General features: G+C 31.0%; 1 protein-coding gene across 1 annotated transcript in view; it reads right to left on the bottom strand.

Annotated features, from left to right (window-relative positions):
* LOC139513130 (macrophage mannose receptor 1-like) overlaps window positions 1-15,563 on the bottom strand; it is a 45,377-nt gene extending 29,814 nt beyond the window's left edge. The window contains exons 1-18 of the mRNA XM_071301356.1: window positions 15,500-15,563; window positions 13,989-14,140; window positions 12,850-12,968; window positions 12,022-12,125; window positions 11,442-11,541; window positions 9,709-9,835; window positions 8,341-8,429; window positions 7,337-7,449; window positions 6,792-6,921; window positions 6,200-6,282; window positions 5,680-5,826; window positions 5,064-5,171; window positions 4,503-4,661; window positions 3,692-3,783; window positions 3,219-3,369; window positions 2,209-2,244; window positions 1,665-1,838; window positions 557-673 (exon numbers count right to left, since the gene is read on the bottom strand). Coding sequence (XP_071157457.1) covers window positions 557-673; window positions 1,665-1,838; window positions 2,209-2,244; window positions 3,219-3,369; window positions 3,692-3,783; window positions 4,503-4,661; window positions 5,064-5,171; window positions 5,680-5,826; window positions 6,200-6,282; window positions 6,792-6,921; window positions 7,337-7,449; window positions 8,341-8,429; window positions 9,709-9,835; window positions 11,442-11,541; window positions 12,022-12,125; window positions 12,850-12,968; window positions 13,989-14,140; window positions 15,500-15,557 — 2,059 coding nt within the window. The 5' untranslated portion in view covers window positions 15,558-15,563. The remainder of the gene's footprint in view (window positions 1-556; window positions 674-1,664; window positions 1,839-2,208; window positions 2,245-3,218; window positions 3,370-3,691; window positions 3,784-4,502; window positions 4,662-5,063; window positions 5,172-5,679; window positions 5,827-6,199; window positions 6,283-6,791; window positions 6,922-7,336; window positions 7,450-8,340; window positions 8,430-9,708; window positions 9,836-11,441; window positions 11,542-12,021; window positions 12,126-12,849; window positions 12,969-13,988; window positions 14,141-15,499) is intronic.
* Window positions 15,564-19,987: the final 4,424 nt, after the last annotated feature.

Below are 19,987 nucleotides of genomic sequence, written 5' to 3' on the forward strand. Positions count from 1 at the left end.
TTATATCATTGTAAAGTGTTTCTCTAGTTCAATCATCTGCTATTACTTATATTTCGGAAATTCATAAATACATTTCTAAATATTTCAGATTATTTTCATGCAAGTGAGAGCCCTTGAGTCTTCAAATCTATGGACTGAAATCTCCAATAGAAAATTCTTCTTTCAAACGATCCCTATACAAAAGCAATAACTTAAAATATTCAGGTTTAAAGAAATATAAAGATTTCGCATAAGACATTCCTCCTTTTTTACCTAAAATGTAAGAAGTCGTTGTAAATAAACTGAAATGTGCTGTCAGATTGTAAAACGATACTATATGTGTATGAAACAAAATGCTTAAAACAAAGAAAATAACACTTTTTAAATTCCATTCATCAGAAGAGCTTTTCGATATTTCAGCATCGATCAAAGCGGAATATTTGAAAGCCAATAATGTGTAAAACCGAAATATAAAGCTCAAAATAATTTACGGATATCATCATTAAAAAGACATATAAATATGTTCACATGTTTGCAATTATAAAAACATGCATATCTACGTTTCAATGAATGTTACCTGGCACCCAGTTTACTTTGTTAAATGGGCTGCCATCTGACCATTGCCATCCACCTTCCTGATGATTATCGTTTCCTCCTAACCATACTGCGATGCAATTAAACGGGGATATTTTAGCTGTAACAAAAAAAAATTTGTTTACTCCTAACGTTCAAGCTTTTCCGACAGAATTAAGATGAAGACTGACTTAAATCAAAACTACATAAGTTTTGTGATGTGTCTGTGTCTTGCTCGGGTTTGTTCTTTTTGCTGTAACTTTGTGTGTCTCTTTTTGATCGATTCATGAGATTTTAATTTCGAACAAAATTAATCAGTTTATCTTTCATATACTTTTTACTGCCCAGCTATTGTGATATTAATATTATCACTTATATAATATGATTTATTATTATAAATGATCAAATCATTGTTAATATTATTGCAGTGTCCCATATGTTAGGTACTCCTTGTTTCTATTTCTAGTACTACAATTCTAGTATGATTCTTTTTCCATATTTTGTCTTTGGTGAACCTCATTTATTTAACATCATTTTGAAGGGAAAATTTCAAGGTTACGATTGATTAATTGTTAATTTTCCTTTATTCCGAAGGAAAAGCGAAATATACTAATGGTATACTTAAGAATCAGATGTAACTATGCTGCACATCTATATCTATTTAGAACGCAAATTCTTAGTCATGGTAAAATTGGATCGACAGCAATAAAGAATGCTCAATATGTTTTGTTCGGCTGCCTCAACTTCTAAGAAAAGTCTTTTAAATTGTAAAAGATTTTTCCCAGCAAGATGATGATGACATGGTCGTTGTTTTATTTGGTTGTTTTACAAACTTTATACAAACTAAAACTTCAACCACTGGTAAAACATGAGTCGCTGATAGGCAGATCTTATTATTACATTTAATGGAACGTTAAGCGTGGAACTATTTCAGCTGAGTACTTGGTATTTTCGTACACTGCATTAAGATTAGTTTTTTAATATTTACGTTTCAATGATTCTTTACTGTGTAACAGTAAAAAATGTTCCTCAATTATGTTTTGATCTGCATGAACTGTTTCTTGAATTTTAATATGATCGCTGAATGAATGTAAGAAAGTTTCTATGATTACCCTTTATATAGGTTTCCTCGTCGTCACTATGAACACTAGCAAGGTCACCACCCATATTTTTACAAACTTCTCTTGCATCTAGCCATGATAGCTGATCTTGATGAAATGAATAGCAATACTGCGATAAAGGACGTTCTTCCCAACCAGGACCACAATTAACGCTAAATGATACAACTGCAAGGGAATTCATATTCCTGATGTCAAAATAGCAGTCTTCTATTGCAAAAGTTATTTCAGTATAATAAGGTTGGAACAATTTATATCAAACGTTTAATAAAGTAAAAAACGCACAAAAACAACAATAGATATATCAATGTCAAGCATACAAGTCAGTGTTTATTTTGTTTATTTATATTATGTTCATGTTCATACAACAAGAAATTTGTTACCTGCAATTTAGTTTTACTTTTTCCAACACTAACATCTTTTATTTGTAACTGTTTGAATCATTAGCATAACCAATCCATGATGATATACAAGTAAATTGTAGAGTAACATAATACATGACATGATATTCTTACATCGTCTATTACATTTAACTTACCCGATGTTGTTGCTACTGGACCAAACTGAATACTTTCTGAAACATAAATATTCCTTAATTATTTTTCTTAATTGATGTTTTGAATTGCAACTTTAGGTGAATATCTATGGTTGTAAAGCGCGAAAATTGGTGCGGTCTAAATGAAAAGTAGACAAACTATATTTGAATGAACTGACAATTTAGTTTTCAAGTGTCTGTAAAAGAGGCATTAAGAAATTGTGTAGGCGTCTATCATTTGAAAACTGCGTTTGGTTTCAAAACTTTAGGTTTTGTATTTTCTAATAGTTTAGTCTCTGTCAATCAACTTAGAGACATTGAGTGTAGAAATCACTGTAACTCTCCGAGTGTATAACCAACACAGAAGTCAGTACTTTGGTACTGGCATTAACATACGAATATTGTTTTATTGAAATTGCTGTTATTAAATTGTGGAAATCATCTTTAAGTTCGAAATGTATCTTACTCGTATATAGCTTTGATTTCTTGTCTGGGTTTCGGTTTTGTTGTGCTTATGTGCGGTATTATCGGCTAAATGTAGATGTTTGTTTTAGTTCTAGATTTTCTAAAATTTTGGCCTTGAACATCACTGAGCCTTATTGGGGACAACTTTCTACATTTTTCAAATATCATTTCCGAGAAAACAGTTATTGTACCAACTCTTAACTTTCTAATCTCGATCCACCAATGTCTTAACGTATTATCCCCTACTACAAAAACATATTTTTCACCTTTTTGATTTCTTCTTGAGTTATTTGATATTATCAATAAAAGTTATGATTTTGTTCTTCTTTTTCAATGTATTTTGTTTGAATCAATATTTCTGAGAAGTGTTTTGGCAATATTTGTAAGTCCTTTCCATTTATCTTTTTATCAGTGTTTTCTTTATTCTTAGGTCTAGGCTGTCATATATCCTGTAACCCTTTTTCATTCTTCAGTCATAAACGATATCAAATGTTCTTAATAAAATTAGAAATTCTTAGTATAAATAAATACTATTATCATCAACATACTTGGAGGTTTTTGGCATATATATTTTAAACTCGTTGAACATCCCTGATCGTTCCAACAGATATTTGAACTGCCAATGTATCTATACATTACGCAATTTTCATCTCGTCCATAATCAAGGGGCTCATGTGGACACCATTTGAGGAAATTACTCTACAAATTACAACTTGCATTTAATATGTAACGTACATATCCCCATAGACATAATTTTGAAAATCGCACGTGGTCATAACTAACAAGCTGTTCTAACAACAAAAAAGTTAATTGTTTTTTAAGCGCAAAGGGCTTTAAATCGAAGAATTACAAACCGCAATTCCTATGTGAGCAATATATATATCGTAGGTTGACAACATAAATACACCCTTGATTTGTGTAAATTCGCTTTTCACTTGTGAAGAGGACCGCATTTACTATTTATTCTTTAAACATATACAATACTTGAATTGATCGTTGAATATTCTTTTAATGCACTTACTTGTGAATTAGACTGTATCCAAGAGTAAACATTACTCTGCGAACGATCGTTCAATCCAATCCAATAACCATCATGTACTATAGCTATACGATCTGTTAAATAGATACGATGTATTTCAACAAGTATTAAGTCTACACTTACTTTTGCCAAGACTTGATTGGTGTTGCATTTAAAACATATAGTCTACCAGCAAGTTTCTATTTTATTAAAGATAAAGTGTTTGCACTTGATTTTGTACTCTTTAAACACCACGTCATGTGCTTCTCTTTCATTTATCGGGAAAAGCACTCACGATTAAAAATCTTGTTTTTGGGTATTCACCTGGCGTTGATTGATTTGATGTAAAAATTTGAAATAAGTCAAAGTATACATAGAACCTACCTAAGGCTAGACATTTTGGACTGTTACACTTTGATTTAAAGTAAAAATGAAGGATAATTACATTCGCCAGTGTGAAATAATATAACATGCTCATGAATTACTGACATATATATTAAGACCTATATTTGCAGGATTTTCTCGTTTCGTCCTTATTCAATATAAATTTTATCAGGCCAATATATCCTTGTATCGACCTCACACAAATGCTATAGTTGTATAATATTATTATTTTTTATGTTTTGGTTATTTTGATTCGTTCAGGAACATGTTTGCTGAATACAATGATACCGATTATTCACTACAAAAAAAAATGTCGACATAACTTTGGCAACATATATTTTGAAACTATACCTTCTTAAAATAAATCAGCCCATTGCACACGTGACATGTTTTTTTAAGTTTTAAGATTTTAATGCAAAAAGTAACCTACTACTGATAAAACTATGTACACTGTCTGTGTCAACAGTTGCTAGATCTCCACCTTGACTTTTACACGACTGGCGTGCCAACAACCAGCTTTTCTTCGTGTCATTAAATTGGAAACAATGTCCACTATTTAATGTCCAAAGGTCATCACATTGCAAATTTGCTGAAATTTTATGGTGCAAACAGCATAAAATACGTTTATATAAATTATATTTTTTGTAGGCAACAGTTGCTTATAAGTAAATAAATAAGTTCCTGCCATGTAAATGTCTGTTGAGGCTAAATAGGTAGAACTAAGAAATCATGTATTCTACTGCATTGATGGATGACGGTCTTCATTTAAAAAAATGTCTAAAATCTAACAACATGTATGATATATCTTATTTATCTTATCTTATCTCTTTTTCATCATTTTGATTTGATTTAAATTTTTGATTTTGATTTCGTTTTTCTGTATTTTATTTTTAGAAAATATATGTTTGAATTTTTTTGTGAATTTTTTTGTTGTTGCTCATTTACCTTTAAACAAATATACATGACCAATGATTTTACTCAATTTACTTACGTTGGGGTGTAGTTACTGTCAAAACTGGCTGATTAAATTTGGCAGTACAAATGAACGCTTTTTGTGAACTGCAGTCAGGTGTTGTTCTCCAGGTACCTTTAATATCATCTAAAATACGATTTAAAATTAAAAATAATATCATTGGAATATAATGGTATTGATACCAACACTTTCACTGAATTATAGCCCCCCCCCCCCCCCTGACTCGGATGGTATACAGAAATAGGTCATCTCATATTCCGAAATCTCTAATAAACTGAGCGTTTAAATCGTATAAATAAATATCATCTAATGAAATGTATGCATTCCTAGCCAAAGTAAAGGTTAAATAATTGAATGAAGATTAAGCTACCAGAAGACAAAATACGTGTTTGCCTCTTAATCAATGCCTAACTTAATTACATATAACAGGCAAAGTTGTGATTTTTTTCTCTTAGTAATAGTTATCAAAGGTATCAGATTTATAAATATGACACATCAGACGCTCGTTTCGTCTACATAAGACTTATCAGTGACGATCAGATAGTTGAAAAGCCATACAGGTATAAAGTTGAAGAGCATTGAGGACCCAAAATTCATAAAAAGTGGTGCCAAATACGAGTTAGTTAATACATACTCGTGTTTATATATACACAATCCTGCCTATTCGGTGTATTCAAAGGTGGATTAGAGTTCCAGTTTTTGTATATAATTTCAGCATGATGCCAATTCTTTATTATTGCCGTTGATCCATTTGTCCAGGTGAAGGTGCTAGTATTGCTATCTATAATTAAACAACGTGTAACTGCTAAAGAATATACTAGTACATTTTATCGCAATTCACCGGATTTTGTCTAAAAGATGGTTGGCAATAATATTATTTCTATATATAACATTATTTTATTTTTGTGATTTCTTAATTGAAGAAATGACGTTGATTTCCTGATTGATATAGACACTTTATCGAAGGTATATTACTAAAATTTAAAAAATACAGATGTATAACAACTCATTTTCAACAACATGAAGAGTCATACAAAAAACTTGTGTGTTTCAGTAATCAAATTGTAACTGTCTACCCCTACTAACCTATGATGGTTACAGGGAAAACTTTGAGTTTTAATCAATCAAGTCCAAAAATTATCAAGGCCATATACCTGTTGCTCCAATCCAAAAGGAGTCCAATCCTGCTCCTTGTAACTCATCAAGGTATGAATTTAGAAAATTTGTGACAGTTTTTCTATAACAGAAAAAAACATAAATATGTATAAACATATAAATATTGAAATCATGATGCACGAAAGGAAAAGAATAAAAAAGACTGAATGTGTAACTTTTTTAGTGACGAGCAATCGTGACCCTGATTTTTAATTTATGTCCCAGCTTGTTTTGTCTTGTTGATACATGCTCTTTTTTATTTGCCTTTGTGAAGTGTAGTCTATGTGTACAGGGGAATAATGAAATGCTCTAAGTAGGTCATGAACAGTGAGTGATAAATGGTCTGTCAACACTGACTCAAGACTCGAATCCCGCTCAAACCTTGAGTTATATTCTAAAGAAAATCAACATCTATGTATTTTGTCACTCGTTTTTTTTTTAAATTCCAGGTGTAAACCTTCATTGGAACATAAAGCTTAATATACATTACCGGTATTCAAACAATATAACTTTAATTGGTTACCAGGACCTTTCATCTTTTTTATGACTCATCCATTATGTCTATTGTATAAATTTTTTTTTACAGTTTACCCATATATTGACACCTGTCTTCCACCTTGACTTTGACAGAACTGGTCAGCTTGCTGCCATGATAACAAATACTGTGTGTTGAACTGAAAACATCTGTTTTGATGGGCAACCCATCCAGGCTGACAAGTACCTGATGAGAAAAGACACACGCTTTCAACAAATGCGTTATTGTGCATATGGTCTCCTTCAATATTCCTCATTAGGTATTCAAAATCCGAATGTTAAGGGAAACAGTTATGAAATTAAGAAATGCTGATAATTTGTATTAGCCGCTTTCAACATAACAACAAACATAATGAATTTTGCGCGCAAATGAAATGGTAATGCGCGCAAACGTAATGCACTGCAACATATTAATTTGCAAAGTGAGATGTTTTGCTACAGAAACAACACTAACAATGTAAGTCAATTGTCGATTTTGCATACATGGTTTAATATGGATACTTTTATTTGTTTCAGATATATTGATGTATACATGACAGAGGTAAGCAGTGTTACTGTTAAATATAATAATGCTATGTTAATTCTAGATGATAAGATAGTACCTTCAGGTTTTTTGCAGATAAAGTTTTGTAAAATATTGCAGGCCATTGGCTGCCACCCTGTTTTTGATCCTGAATTGTATGTAACAGCTACACAAGTTGCATTATATTGAAAGCTAAAAGATAAGAGATAAATATTTTCAATTGTGTCAATTTGGTTTAACATTTTCTCTGATGTGAATTGTGTGTTATTAAGAAAAATATAAATCTCAATTTAAAAAAAATAAACAAGAATGTGTCCGAGGTACACGGATGCCCCACTCGCACTATCATTTTCCATGTTCAATGGACCGTGAAATTGGGTAAAAAATCCAATTTGACATTACAGTTAGAAAGATCATACCATAGAGAACATGTAGGCTCCGTGTTAAAGGCCGTACATTGACCTATAGTAGTTCACTTTTTTAAATTATTATTTGGATTGAGAGTTGTCTCATTGGCACTCACACCACATCTTCCTATATCTATGTGTTGTAAGTTTCAAGTTGATTGGACTTCAACTTCATCAAAATCTACCTTGACCAAAAACTTTAACCTGAAACTCGCACTTTCATATTTTATGTTCAGTTGGACCGTGAAATTGGGGTTAAAAGTCTAATTTAGCTTTAAAATAAGAAAGATCATGTCATAAGGAACATGTGTACTAAGTTTCAAGTTGATTGGACTTCATCAAAAACTACCTTGATCAAAAACTTTAACCTGAAGCGGGACAAACGGACGAACGAACTAGAAAACATAATGCCCCTCTAATATCGTAACTGGGGCATAAAACAATTTATGTGGACAGGAAATCTACCCTTGTTGGTCTAGGAAGAATTCCTTCAACTAAATTACACACAACAAGTGATTAGCATGCATATTAAAAACCGGTTGCATCCATTAGGTTCCCAAAGTTTAATACGTACGTCTGGTACAATGCATCGCCCTGAATTTACCACTGGGCGTTAATTAGCCATTGTTATCAATTCAAAACAAAAAAAAATTAAACGAAGTCCTGCTGTATTTACCTTTGCAGACTTGGTTGGTGTGTCCAGTAAGTAAGTGAAGACGACAAAGAAGTATTGGATGGTACTGTCAACCAGGTGTATGAACTTCCCTAAAAATGATACTTTAAGCGTACAAATATCGAATTTAAAAATACAATTGAATAATTGGGGTTCGTTTTGCTTAGTCTTTAGTTTCTTTGTTGTGTCTTGTGTGCTATAATTGTCTGTTTGTGTTTTTCTATTTTTTCATAGCTTTGACCTTGCCAGTTTATTTTCAATTGATGAATTTGAATGTCCCTCTGGTATCTTTCGCCCCCCCCCCCCCCCTTTACAAATAACAGAACAGATCATGGGGTTGTACTTTCACCTTACATTCTGCTTGTGTAAGATTGAACTAGTTTTCTATCATATTCAATTGACTGATGTTTATGGAGCTCACATTTACGGTTAGCTACTGAGATTGACTTGGATTTTTTTTTAAATCAGCACCTGAATCACTATCTATGTTTATGGGATAGACTGAAAGGTGATTGTAACCCGATATCAATCTTAAATGATTGTTAGATAACAGAATGGTAATATATTTAATATTGTGTCAAGTCCAATTGTAAACGTTGAGGCAGGGCCGCCAATTTCCAAAGGTATATTATCTCCTTTCCCAAGTGGAACTATCTATAATAAACAAATGTTGATCCGAGACGGTCGTTTTGAATAAAAGCTCTTCAAAGACTAAACAATATATATCATCAAGTCATATTCAGTCTTTCAGTCAATTTCAGATTTGTCTTCTACATTAAGTTCAGGACTGTACAAAACATAAGCTTACAGTCAATAAAGATCGTAAAAAACACCCTTGTAGATTTCGAAAAAGAGCAGGATAGTGCCTCTACAAGGCAGCACTCGAACCCGCAAAGTGAAAAGGGATTAATATAAGTTGCAATAACTTGTTTCAAAATCCACTTTGAATAAATATGTTTAAACTAAAGATCTGTTCATTTCAAATTTTAGCTTTGCTTTGACCTATAATTGTTAACAGTTTATACATAGTGAGCCAAGGGTTCGTGTTGAAGGCGTCCTTTGACCTATTATTGTTAACATTTTATAAATTGTGACTTGGATGGAGAGTTATCTCATTAGCGCTCATATCACATCTCCTTATTTATATTTATAGTACTTTTCATTTACCTGTATATAACAAGGACATGTAGAAATGTTTGAAAACTAATGAACAGTGCTGAATTTACTTTTGTTCGTGTAGTGCAGTTACTGTGTACGGGTTTATCTATAAGGGAGTATCGTTTGATTAACTGAAATAAACTACATCAAAGTATCATTCGATTAATGTGTAAAGCAATATTGTCTTTTTCCTTTCTACAGACGTTCACTTACCTGATTGTAAGACCTAATACCTATCCAAAAGTTCTTCTTTAAAGCTTTTGTAAAGTCCTCAATGATTCCTTCCTCAACCATACTTTCAACTGTGAAAAGATTCCCTCCTTCGTCATCACATGTTTTCCTATAACATGTATAATACGTAATGTTAGTGTGTATTCTTTGTGTAGCTGTATAAATGTGATTTTTTTTAATTGACTTTTTTAATTGCAATTTTTATATTTTTATCAAAACAGTGTTAAACATTGTGAATCAATGAGGCAAGTTAGGATCCCTAGATACAAATCTTTTTGTTTACCAAACGTGTGTTACATGAATTTAAGACATGAATTATCGGAATCTTGCATAGGAAATATGTATCACAAATTACAACGTATATTTATTAAAAGAAGTAACAATCATTCAAAATAATTTTTAACTCTTTTTTCTGCATTTCGACTAAATTAAAAACAAATGTTCGCAACACTTTACGGGCAAGTAGAGCAGCAATTGCTTACGTATCTCTGGTTATGCTTGTAAATTTCTTTTAATTCGTTCTTTTTTGTTTTTGTTTTTGTTTTTGTTTTGTTTCTCGTCTTGTGGGCTATTGATTGTTTTTTAGTTATTCATTTTTTAAGATTTGTACGCAGAAAAAAAAATCAATGAATAAATAAATCAATTTATAGTGATGATTTATATTATGTATTATGTTTAATTGTATAATACTAAAATAAATATAATATGTTATTCTCTCTGGATATATAATAATTGATATATAAGGATACTTATCCCAACGTTGTAAGCTAAGTTAATTGTTTAACTGCATTTAGTGCAATAAAGATGATTTAATTGTTTCAAAGAAAGAAAAAAAGATGTTGTCGTCCTGGTTTCGACTTGTAAGCATCTTTTTGTTGTGCTTTTACTGTCTAAATTTCGGCGAAATGATGATATAATTATGTATATTTTATGATTTCTCTATTATTTGTATGCCAAAATAAATATGTTTATAATTTAAAACAAAGAGTGAGGGGAATACGATTTACAAACGCACTGATTTGAACAGTGTTAAAAAAACAATATTGTGAGTACACATACATCAAATTCCCCATTTTCTTTCTCAATTTTATTAACAAAGTATAAAATGCATGATCCTAATGTTGATGCAAATAATATGATTAGATTGTATTAGTTAAATTACTGGGTACAGACAACAATTATAACATCATTTTGTGGTTTCTGACGACCTGTCTTGGCTTATTCAAACATTTTGTTTGTCGATTTATTGTCAAAACAATGGATGTTACTTGAAAAAATATCGTACAACATGACCTATCTTAAGGATGTACTTAGGTGAGGTTTTTGGAATTTGTGTCAAATGTTCGGACTTCTTGGTTTTTTCATATAATGTACAATATTTTGCCCCATAACACCCATTTATCTTTTTATATAAGACTTAATAGGTCATTAAGGGTCATTTGCCAAAATTAAAGTAGATTTTTCTTTTTTTTTCTTTTGATCTGAGACCCAAATAATACCAATGCAAATGTAAGGTAAAAGTCGCGCCACATTTTGAAAAGAAAATATAACGAAAAGGAGCTCCATGACCTATCAATATTTTTTTGCTTATTTTGTTCGTTAACCAATGCTCTTCTGACTTACAGCATTATTTTGATTTCTTGATTTTTTTTTAATTTCATAACCCTCACCTAAGTACATCCTTGATATGTTTTATGAGATTAACCTCTACTCACTGAGCGACGTTCCAAGGTAATGACATATTAGAATAAACTTTATAACAGTAGTTATTGAATGACTGCCACTGATGGTCGGTGTTACATTTTAACGGAATTCCTAAAATTATTAGTTGAATATTTTATGATTTAGCTATGTATCATACACAAAGAAAAGTGAAAGCAAGAGGTGTGTAACGAAAGTGCACATCCTTGTATGTATATCATGTATAATTTAACCTTATTAATTGAAATGTAAGGCGATCGGATATTTTTTGGTAAAACAAATTGAATATGTGGTACATGTAGATAAGACGTTTGTTCGTATACAAAGTAAATTTAATTGATACTCAACTCATAAGACCGCTTTCCGATGCACTCTATAAAATAAAATACTCAACACTCACATTAAAAGTAAAAACAAATTATCTTTATTCCGCATGACTACATAATTCAAAAGATATTTTCATTCGTAAACTTCAAATCACTCTCCCCATCACGTTTCATATAGACTCACATAATGTAAACTGATTTAAAGAAAATAAATCATAAATGCTTACAAGACAACCATATCGATCATTGTTTGATCCTCAGAACTCACCTATATGTCTCTCACAAATATATCCATTCATTTGTTGACAATTATTATTTATAAAAACATTGCCATCAAGAACTCCACAGCTGTTTGGCATATATTGTATATATCTAAACGAAACAATTGCGACTAACTGTTATACTAGAAAAAAGTCTTCAATAACTTGTGCATGCTTTGGAAATGGTGATTTGCATAAGTTGCCTTAAATATACAGTAACATATTAAACAGTATACTAAAAACTGAATATAGTGTGGTAACGTCATGGTAATTTTAATTCTACATAATTTTTGACACAGAAATTTTTGATTGTACAATCTGATTGTTATTCTGAACCCAAACTTGATATAGTAACTATCATGAACCTGTCCAAATTAGTAACACAAACTTAGTAACAAGTTTTGATCGGGAAGTATTGGTAAACAAATAATTAAATAAAAACATGTATTTCATGAATTATCCGTAGCTTCCGACCTTCTGATAACTGTAATAGTTTGATGAATAATATGTTTTCCTCGAATCATTCAAAGTAGTCTTCAGTGCTTTCATAACATAAATGTTTTTCGTCTCTTCACAGAAAAATTAACTCTAGGTCAATTATTTGTGGTATTGATTTGTATCTAATTCTAACTCCTTGGTTTTGATTGTTATTGTCTTTGGTCTTTGGATTTTTTAACGGTCAAAAACAAAAATAACACCTTTTTTGGCATTATTCATATAGCCATGAAGCTGCATTTACAAACCCAATTGATTTGAATTGTTTAGTATATTTTGACAATCTAGCTGAACAGAGTTACCATTCAATAAAAACAATTGCACAAAAGGTATATACTCACGAGACTGAAGAATCACGGTTTGAACCATCCGTCCAGACATCACTCTTCAAACCTGTCCAAAACCGAAATTGTGATTGGGTAGATTGTTTTATCCCTTTTACCCATTTTAAAAGCCATGCCTGAAAAAATATCAGTCTTTTTATATTCAACATTGCATTTATGCTTTTAAAGCTCAACTTTCATGATTGACAATAGAACCCATTGGTTGATCTAGATAAAAGCTCAAGCTCATAAAGACCATGTGACAATGTTAAACATGTTTGTGCAAATTTCATTTTTCAAAATAGAGGTAGATATCCTATGTTTGTAATTATACATTTTTTTAAAAATAGAACAACAGTTACAAAAACTACATATTAACAGATTCTGTACTGTTTAATTATATCACCATTTTAATACTAGGGCACAACTAAAGCTCGTTTTACTACAATTCCCCCTTTGGTATATCTTAAGGTAGATCATAAGTATAGACTTTTCGAGACAGAATTTTATTATAATTTGCCAAAAATGAAGATATTATTAAAAAATATAATAAAAAGTATGGGTCACCATGCTATTTTTCAAGTTATGAGTTGATGATAATTGCTTAAATTTAGTTAGATTGTTCATGAAAACAAACACATTTGTGTGCATAAAAAAAATTCTATGAGATCAAATTTTGAAATAAGTTGTGAGAAGATAGGTTTTATTTTTCATTTTAAGAAAAGAAATAGAAAAAAGTGTCACCGAACTTGTTTTCTTGATACAAGTAAAAAATTTAAAAAATCCCTATTAGTCAGGTATATTTTTTTTTACTAAAAGAGTTATCTCCCCTTAACTGGCTTATTTGAAAAAAATGATTCTAAAATCAAAAAAGAATGGTATTTGTTTAAATATTTTGAATAGTACAATAAATCACCAAGTATTCTTGATATAAATAAACAGTTTAACATTAAATTGCAAATTTAATGAAATGAAATGTCTCCAAATTTGTAGATTTGGGCAAATAACTTGACCGATTTTGTTCTGTGATTGTACAATCCAATATTTTGGTATACCATAAATCTACCTTAAATGACAGAAAGAAGGCAGAGTCATTGATATTTTGTGGAAACGTTTTGAAAGAATTGTTCTCTTCAATCTCATAATTTTGTACCTACTCTCTCAGCAGAATCTTCTATCTTGACAAGATGTGAAGTTTGAGTGTTGCACCATGCCTCGGCATCAGACCATGATTTAGGATTGGTGTAACTAATTCTATAACAACTATCACCGTTCTGCCGCCAATATAGTGGACATTTCTGGGATAAAACTAAAAAAGCAAATTAGAAATTAACTAAAAGGTGATAATAAAGGAAATCAACTTCTTTGGATTTCATTATTATTCGTGGGATACTTATTTTCGTGGATCTCGAGGTAACACGGGGACCACGAATTCAAATTTCAAACGAATTACAAATTTTCTTTAAGAATTTAAAAAGATTTTTGGAAAACCACGAAATCCAATATCCACGGACATGTTAAGTTTTCCTTAAGGTTCCATTTAAAGTCAAAATATAGGACACTACAGAAATATATAAACTTTGCCGTTATTTTTCACTTTTAATGAATGGAGTCCTACACTATGGGAACATAAATTATGTTCATTTAAACACATTTAATATATACACACAGTGAAAAGTGTAAATAAACATGAAATTTTTATGTTGTGGCCAACCCGGTTTTTGGGGTGAACACTAAATTTTCCCAAAAATCTGGAGGCCAGTGAGATGACTTAATTTGTTTTAAATTGGTATAGACGAGTACTGTTACATGTAATTTAGTACAAGCTTGTGTTTATTTGTCAAATAAACATGTTTCAATGAAATTTTTGTCCCATTTCTGTATTGTACCTTTGATATTCGTTCACTTAGATACACGAAATTAACTGAAACTCGTAAATCAATACATTTCTTTAAAAATCAACACTAGCTTGTACTGCATTATTTGTTACAGTATTCATTCATACCAATTCTAAACAAATTAAGTCATCTCGCAAGCCTCCAGATTTTTTGAAAAATTAAGTGTTCACCCCTAAAACCGGTTTGGCCCCAACATAAAAGTTTTAAGTTTATTTAAAATTTTCTCAGTGTGTATATGTTAAGTATGTTTAAATAAACATACGTTCCGATAGATTTTTACTTTATTCATTATAGGTTGAAAAATAAAGACAAAGTTTAGATGTTTATGAAGTGTCCTATATTTTAACTTAAGTGGATCCTTAATGAACGAAAATCGGTACCCACGAAAATAAACGAATCCCCAGTATACAGTAATTCTTAACCGGTGATGCAAGAATTTAAATTGATAAATGAAATGAATAGTTTTGTAACTTTTAACTATAGAGGTTGCATAAAGTATGTATCTTTCATCTGATATATTAGACTCTTAATTGTAAAGGATAAGAACAAATCATAATGTTAAAGCCTATAGCTCCAATGCGATCATGTTAATGACGTTTGACATACATACCTCACAGTAACCTAGTCAAATGTATAAATGATTTAGATGGTCTATCTTTTCTACATTTTTCAATATAAAAGTTCATGACAAAAGTTACTGCAAACTATTTTGACATTTTGACATAATTTTTTTCTTTGATTATCTTACATAAATTTCCATTGTTTCTTACCTAGTTCTGTTAAATATAATATCAAAAATTTAATCTGGGTTAATTTGACATACTCCATTGTTATTTTTTTCCTTAAGATAAAAGAGATGGATGCTTTTATACTACTAAGATATAAAAATAAGGCTCCCTAAGGAGTACACATTCTAACATTTTAACAATCTACTATAAAATATGTCCATATTATATAAGCTTCTAAAAATATAGTTAGTCTTGCTTGAGAAGATGTTACCATTTTATTCACAACAATACAAAAATTAAAACAGAACCTATTTCCCCCCAAACAGTCATCGTTCAATTAATAGATCATCAGAGGACAAACAAAGTTGTGTCATTGTACAACAAGTATATCTGGGTAGATTATTTTCATTATCACTGAGATATATTTGTCAAGACAGTGTTATCACCCGTATATATATATGTTAGAGTGTAACTATTAGGGTCAAACTTGATGACCTGCAAAGTTAATTGTTAGCAAATCATTTTCTATTGGCTATCCCATCAAAGCTCATGTTGCTTACCCTTCCGGAGCACCTGAGATCACCCCTAGTTTTTGGTGGGGTTCGTGTTGTTTATTCTTTAGTTTTCTATGTTGTGTCATGTGTACTATTGTTTTTCTGTTTGTCTTTTTCATTTTTAGCCATGGCGTTGTCAGTTTGTTTTAGATTTATGAGTTTGACTGTCCCTTTGGTATCTTTCGTCCCTCTTTTGCGATAACATATTGTGCAAGTGATAAACATATCAATCTCGCTAATGCCCGGTCGTAATTGATTTCGAACAGTCAAGTTTCAGATATTGTAATAATACCTTTTTTGATCGTGCTTATTTGTTTTCTTAAATCACTTTATCATTTTAAATCGATTTAAGGTTTTACTCTGAGTACAGACAAACCTGTGCATCTGGAAAAGTTTTAAGGCATAGCATGCCCTAGATAAATAGAAGTTAAATGCATTGCATGATTTAGAAAACTCATATTTTAACTGGATTTTGCCATGCACTTTTTTTTTCGTTCCTGCAGAAGATGATAAAATTAACAAACAGTTGAGTTTCCCTTGATATGGTCCACTCAGGTACACAATTAAAATCACCAATTATTGTCAGGTATCTATAATCCATCTAATGTCCATGTCAATCAATACCGCTCACTTCAATTGTTACCTGTGGGGAAGTTCTCAAACCTGTTTCCCAACTTAGTTATTTTGGCACCTTCTAGGGGAATGAAAAAAAGTGCACTGCAAAATCCTGGTAAGTTTTTATTTTTCTATCACTTAAAACATATTTGAAATTTATTTATCTAGGATATGCTATGCCTGAAAACTTTTACAGATGCGCAGGTTTGTCTGTACTCAAGAGTAAATTTTGAGGTGAAAATACGGCCATTTTAGCCAAAGGGTCCACATGAACCTTAACATTTTACTTTTGATATGCTATCAAAGTTAATCCAGTTTTGCTTAAAAATCATGTTGGTTTAGCCAAATCGATGTAGAAAGCTATAATTGTCCTTGTAAGTCATTCTAAATTTTGTTTTGTGAATTTCAGCAAGCGAGTTCATTTTTTAATTGTTTTTTGTTATAATTATTTATTTTGTTGCAAACATTTTAATTTTGAAAAATGACTTTTTGTGTATGGAATCACCAATAAAAATGATGCAACAAACTATGTGGTAATTATAACGAAAGAGAAATTTTCAACTTCTTTTCCTCCATATTCTTAGATGGAGATCGCAAAGTTTCAACAACTTAAGCACCCTGAAAGGTAAAGATTGCATTCATTTTGCATTAGGAACGAAAATAGAGACATTGCATGGTATTTATAATTGTCAGACAATACCATATTTTGTTAGTAATTCAACTATGAAATCACTGATATTTTAAAACTAAAAAAGATTTATGCCATGCACAATTGATAGAATGTCTTGGTATGGTTATATTTCACATATATTTTGTTTTGTTCTTAATTTTATCCAAAAAAGCACTAATTAAAGTTCGGAATATTAATAAGTCAGGGCTACAAAGGTTTTTATGGAATCAACCCAAAGGATAAGTTAATCTTAGAATAAACAGACAAAACGGTGTTTCTCGACTGACTACTACATTCTGTTAAGCACGTGTAGCGTTAATGTGGTATTCTTGAATATGACCGGGTTCCAGTTCAACAAATTGCTTAAAATTATTTTTTTAGTAAAATCATGATACTGGAAATGGCATTCCTGAAATAACTACCATTCAAAAGGATATTGGGCACAGCTTTCTCTGATTCCGGCTAATAGCATTGGTAAAAATAAAACAATTATCATTACAAAAAAGTCAACTTTTTAAAAAGTATTTTTTAGTAAGTTAACTTTAGTATGTTGTTGATCTATACAACCTGTAACTAACAACTACAGTAACTGCATGAATTGTCTGAACATATATTGAACAGTTCTTAATATCGACAACAAGCGACTTGTCGGAACAGTACTGAATACACCACAGTGTGTAAGTCTGAAAATTGACTTAAATACTGAAAATTACTACAATAAGTTAGTGTTTAGTCTTTATGAGCTGTTCAGATCAAAATGACCGTTTAAGACTAAAAAAATGCATACGTACATAAATAACTACCTCAAAAACGTAGGGGATGTTTCTTTGCGTACCTGTTCCTTTCTTCAAATGATTTGTGCATCATTTTTTTGTAGATAGATAGGCCATTATTACACAATGGATTAATATTAGACACTTTTTACAAAACACAATGGTTTTCTTAAACAAACCTTTATAATATACACTACACGAAAGACCAAAACTTTAAACAGAAAATTACGAAAATATCAGCCAAATGCATCTAATATCATGCCAGTAAATAAGCACTTAAAATAATCGGTGGATTGCATCTTTAGGCAGTGAAAGTCCATCAGCAACAGCATTGACGAATGCTAGTACAAATTCAAATAGCATAAACAAATAATAATGACTTGTCACTTGTTTCTAGAATGAATTACATCAACATTCATGTATTCCTTTTTAATGTTTCTGTTATTATTTCGGTTGAATAATCTCTTGTCTTATAGTTTGTAGTCCAGAAAAAATTATAAAATTGCCTTTCCATAACATCATTGCCATAAAAATTCTTCTTTTTGTGAGAATAAAATTGTATAAAGTTCGATGTTGCATTTTAGTACCGTTAGCGAGTCACTGTTATTTATCATGTGTTGTTTGTACCGACAGTTCAAAATTAAGGGCTGTATCACATAGCCAGTTAAGGTCGTCTGATGGAATATGTTCGTTGTTGTTCCGCAGTTTAAATGTTAAGTCGACTATTATATTATTTTTTTTTTTGCTTTTCGCTGTGATGAATGTTCCTGCGTGTATTTGTGCTGTATTTATGACACGCAGTATTGTTATTTCAGAGATACTTTTCAACATTGTCATATGGCAGTTGATATCAAATGATTAGTTTCTATGTATGTTGACGTTTGTTATTGTTAAACTTCAGTGTTACTGTTGTTCTTTTGTTTTCCTCTTATAGTTGATGTGATTCCTTCCATTTTAGTTTGTAACCCAGATCTGTTTTCTCTATATTGATTTATGACCTTTAAACATCGGTATACTATTGTTGCCTTTATTTAAGTGTACAGGCCAACATGGTGTTTTTTAATTGAACTGTAACTATGACCATACTTTCAATAATTATTAGCTTCCTCTTTTTTTATATGCCTTAATAACAATTGACTTAGTAATTTCCAGAAAGAGGCCTTAAAATGCACTTTCTCAACAACAACCAGATGCTCCGCAGGGCGCAGCTTTATACGACCGCAGAGGTTGAACCCTGAACGGTTGGGGCAAGTATGGACACAACATTCAAGCTGGATTCAGCTCTAAATTTGGATTGTGATTAAATAGTTGACACAGCATAGGTTTCGGACACAGAATGAATGTGGTCTAATGAACTTAAAATATTTTTTTTGCCTTTGAGCAATTCACTATGCTGTTGAATATTAATCCTCTCAAAAAAATGTTTAAAGAAATTTTCTTTTTATTTATGAAATTTGAAATGAGAAAAATTTAAACCCCCCCCCCCCTTTTTTTCACATCCCCCTTTCCAAAACTGATCTCAATTCAAATTTCTAATGGAGTTTGCAACAATAACTACTCATTTAAATACATCATAAAATATTAAAATGTAACAAAAGGTGCTTGTTATCACTGAATGGTAAAGATTGTTTTAATTTATCAGTTGGTATATAGTAAAAGTGAATACACATTGTATAAAACAATGATTTAAGTTGATTCAACTACTATTCTGGACAAAGAAAGATAAATCCAATCAATTGAAAATTTCTTGCTATTGCACAATTGTGCAATTAGACATTTCTTGCTATTGCGCAATTTTATTAAAGTGTCAATACTGTGCAATTGAAAATATATGCTATTGCACAATACTGTGCAATTGAAGATTTCTTGCTATTACGCAATACTGTGCAGTTGAAAATTTCTTGCTATTGCACAATAC

This window comes from Mytilus edulis, chromosome 2 (genome assembly GCF_963676685.1).
Source record: "Mytilus edulis chromosome 2, xbMytEdul2.2, whole genome shotgun sequence".
In the NCBI taxonomy this organism is placed as follows: Eukaryota; Metazoa; Mollusca; class Bivalvia; order Mytilida; family Mytilidae; genus Mytilus; species Mytilus edulis.